We start from the raw sequence: 3,885 nt of genomic DNA on the forward strand, positions 1-3,885 counted from the left end.
AGGACCGACCAAACCGACGATTCAATAGTTTTTGTATGTTAGGACCGGACTGATTAAGACCGGACCACGCAGAGCACTATAGGGTCTGGTGACGGGAATTGTTACAAACCGCTACCGCCCGAGAACGACGGAAAAGAAAAAAACGGCTTGCGCACGACGTTCATACGCCGTAGTACAAAACTATGAACAATAATAAAATACTTAGCCACGAGGTGAAATTATTTTTTCATTATAATACACCGTACATGATGGCAAGTGCACAATACATAGTTTAATCATTAATACAATAATTGCGTCGCTTTATTTGTAAACATATTATTACATAAAATATATATTACGGATTATACAGATAATATTATTGTAGTTTTTTCGTTATATAATATGACGTACTTACATAATAATAGGTATAGACAGACACAAGCACATATAGTATTTCAATGTTCTGGCAGTGGATACGCGAAACGCTGGTGCGAGTAAAACACAATAGTATTTATAATGATGATAATAACATAATAATATTCAATAATAATAATAATAATAATAATAATAATGTATAATATATAGGTAGGTAATAATATTGTTGTTGAACGATTCGACACGTACGACAATAATATTAATATATTATTATCTCAAGCACGACATCATCACGGTATGTTAAATATCGTTTAAAAGACCGACGGCGGCGTCGGACATTCGAAAATACGTAATAATAATAATAATAATAATAATTATAATTATAATAATAAAACGAATAATACAACGACATATCGAGTCACACTTGCGGTAAATCGACCATCATCGACATGGTGATGTACATAATATACATAATAGTAATAATGATAACGTTAAAAAGGAAATTAAAAATGGAAAAAGAAAAAAAGAAACTTTGAACGTTTTCCGTCATCAGCACCGGTATGGCATAATCCCATACACATATATATATATACAAAACGGTGAAAAGGCATCGGTCGTACAATCTATCATCGGCGATCATCGATTGACTACACTCGACCCGTTTCCGGCCAGTGTTTCGGCCGTAGAATACCGGAAATCCGGGACGACGGCCGTCGACCGTCATCGCGAAAACTAACAGACGAAAAACGCTGTACACGATAATAATATATATATATATATATTGTTTTATACACATTGCAAACCCGACTCGGAGGTCCGAAGTCTTACGGGATATTAGGAAAAATATATATGAATAAACAACGATAAAAATCCGATGGCCAAACGAAGGAAATCCATATGAATATAAATCAAAAAATAATTTGACGAATAAAATCATTTAGTTTAAGTATCTATTTATTTTAAACAATTTTTTTACTCGGACTTCTTTTTTTTTACCGTTTGCCATTTTTACAGATACAATATAGTATTATTATCGTATAAATGTAAACAAAAATATAATACACGAATCGTTTCCGGTCTACAGCGCACATGCACGCGGGAAGGATGCTTCCGGTGTTACTAGTGCGGCGTCGTCCGGTGGCCGCCACCGAGAGGCGAACGGTCTGACGAACAGGCCGTGTCCGGCGAGGACGGCGACGGCGACCGGACCGCGGCCGGCACCGCTGACAGTTGTGGCGGTGTCACCAAGTACGGCGAAAACCTGAATCCGTTAGCGGCCGCTGCCGCCGCTTGGTGTTGTTGGTACAAACTCTGGTGGTGTTGTTGTTGTTGTTGGTGATGGTGGTGCTGTTGTTGTTGTTGTTGTTGCTGCTGCTGCTGCTGATGGTGGTGGTGCTGCTGCTGCTGCTGCTGCTGATGATGAGCGGCGGCGGCTGCAGCGGCCGCAGCCGCCGCCATGGCCGTGGGACCGCCGCCGCCGGCCGCGGCCAACTGTTGGTAGAGACCGGCCGGGCCCTGCATGGACGCCCACTGGTTCCACAGGTGTTGGCCGCCGGCCGCCGCGGCCGCGTTGTATATGCCGCATAACGGGCCGTACGGGCCGCTCACTGCGGCCGCGGCCGCTGCCGCCCGCAGGAACAGCTGTGACCTGGCTGCCAGCACAGCCCGTTCTTCGGCGGTCAGCTGACTGAGACCGCCGCCCGGGTCCAACAACGGCGTCCTGAGCATATGGTGCTCGCTCAACATCGACTCCATCGTTTCCCTGCAACAGTCGACCCGCGTGTAAGTCGGTAATAACAGCCATTTGGTGCGGCTAGTGGGTGGTTGCCTGTTGGCGGTGGGCTAACGGCGTTTAGATTTAGAACTCGACGTCCCTTTAATTATACCGTGTTCATGACGAGTGAGAAAAAAAGGGCATTCAAAGTCTATAATATGTGTATATTGTGTATTAAACCCGCGTGGATGCAAATCATAGACTGTTCTTAGAAGTATTTTCAAAACAAAAATAATTTTGTGGAATATCACAAAATTTGTCAGTCGAGTAATGCCGACTACGTATCTAAGTCTGTCAGGAAGTGATTGTGAGACTGACTGAGGTACGTATATTTCGTGTGTGCATCGTACTCATTTGAATAATGCTGAGCCGCAACGTTATTAAATTCCGATTTATATTATTATATTGATTCGCAGGGGAACGCGAGTTGCAATGTCTATTTTTGCAAAGAAAAATAATTCATTCCTATACATTATGTACTTGCGGGGCATCACGTTACGATTACGGCCCTTCACAACTGTTGTCTATCCAGGTAAATAATATATTACGTTTATTAGTGATCGATTTACCTTTCGAATTCGGTCAGCCTCGACGAATCCCGGAAACCTTTGGCAAATGGATTGCTGTCGATTTTCAACTTGGTTATCTGTAAAATGAGAAATTAATAAATAACATTGTATATTATATAGACTATAATTTGATGGTACAGTATGATATTGATAAAAGTTTGCTATTATCGATCACACAACTTAGTCAGCTCATTGAGACCCGATATTTTCGGTTAATATTGCGGTATTTACCAAGTCACTGCAATACCGGACATCACCATCAGTCCTAGTTTAAACGTTGTGTAAGAGCGGTGGCGGGCGGACGACCGAGCGAATAAATAATATGACATATAATAATTATCATTATCGTCATCACTGTATATAAACCATTGCCACAGTCGCCGAGACTCGACGTGTCCATGACATGTCGGACGTGTGGGCCGCGATATATATAGGTAAATACCGGTATACCACATACCGCAATAAATTATACGCGCGGGATGTCCTGACAACGGCCGGGTGTCTAGCGGTGTATGTACCTACTTAATATATACATATATACATATGTGTGTGTGTGTGTGTGTGTGTGTGTATTTACCGCGCACATAACAATATTATGTAATGCACGTATATATTATAATATTATGCTCGCCCGACGACTACCTGTCCCGCTTATTTGTAGTTGTCACCACGGGGAAGATGCGAAGAGTCCGCGCGTAATGGATATCGATTTGTTTCGGTGAGGTCTCGAACGAACGGCCGTCATATGTGTACGTATTATATGACTATTATACGTAGGTACATAATATATAGTAATAATATGTACACACACGCATTGTTATTATTATAGTGATATTATTGTGTGTGTAGATATTATATTTATATAGGTAATAGAGGATAGGATACCCGCGGTGTGTATTTATCACGGCGCGAAAAAAAATACCGACCCGAACGAGACTTTGATAAGTGGCTCGACGACCACCCTACCCCTCCCGCCGTGCAACCGACACTCGACGAGACTGTAGACGAAGAGTGGTTAAAAAATAATGGCCGCCCATAACCGCATATATTATACATGTATGTAAGCAAGTAAGTCGTATATATGCGTATACAACATTAATATAATATATATTTATATACCACGGTTACCGCACTCTCGGGTGACGTATGAGCGTTTCCGACGAGGTGTCGGTGCTGCGCTCAGGGTGG

At 42.2% G+C, this 3,885-nt stretch overlaps 1 protein-coding gene across 1 annotated transcript; it reads right to left on the bottom strand.

The window, feature by feature from the left end:
• Positions 1-299: 299 nt before the first annotated feature.
• On the bottom strand, positions 300-2,779 carry LOC113558454 (ecdysone-induced protein 74EF-like). Its single transcript, XM_026963910.1, has 2 exons — positions 2,698-2,779; positions 300-2,116 (listed from the first exon to the last, which is right to left on the bottom strand). The coding sequence occupies exon 2, from the start codon at positions 2,107-2,109 to the stop codon at positions 1,474-1,476; it is 636 nt and encodes a 211-aa protein (XP_026819711.1). The 5' UTR covers positions 2,110-2,116; positions 2,698-2,779; the 3' UTR covers positions 300-1,473.
• Between the last annotated feature and the right edge of the window lie 1,106 nt (positions 2,780-3,885).

The sequence above is a fragment of the Rhopalosiphum maidis genome, chromosome 3, assembly GCF_003676215.2.
Source record: "Rhopalosiphum maidis isolate BTI-1 chromosome 3, ASM367621v3, whole genome shotgun sequence".
Lineage (NCBI taxonomy): Eukaryota > Metazoa > Arthropoda > Insecta > Hemiptera > Aphididae > Rhopalosiphum > Rhopalosiphum maidis.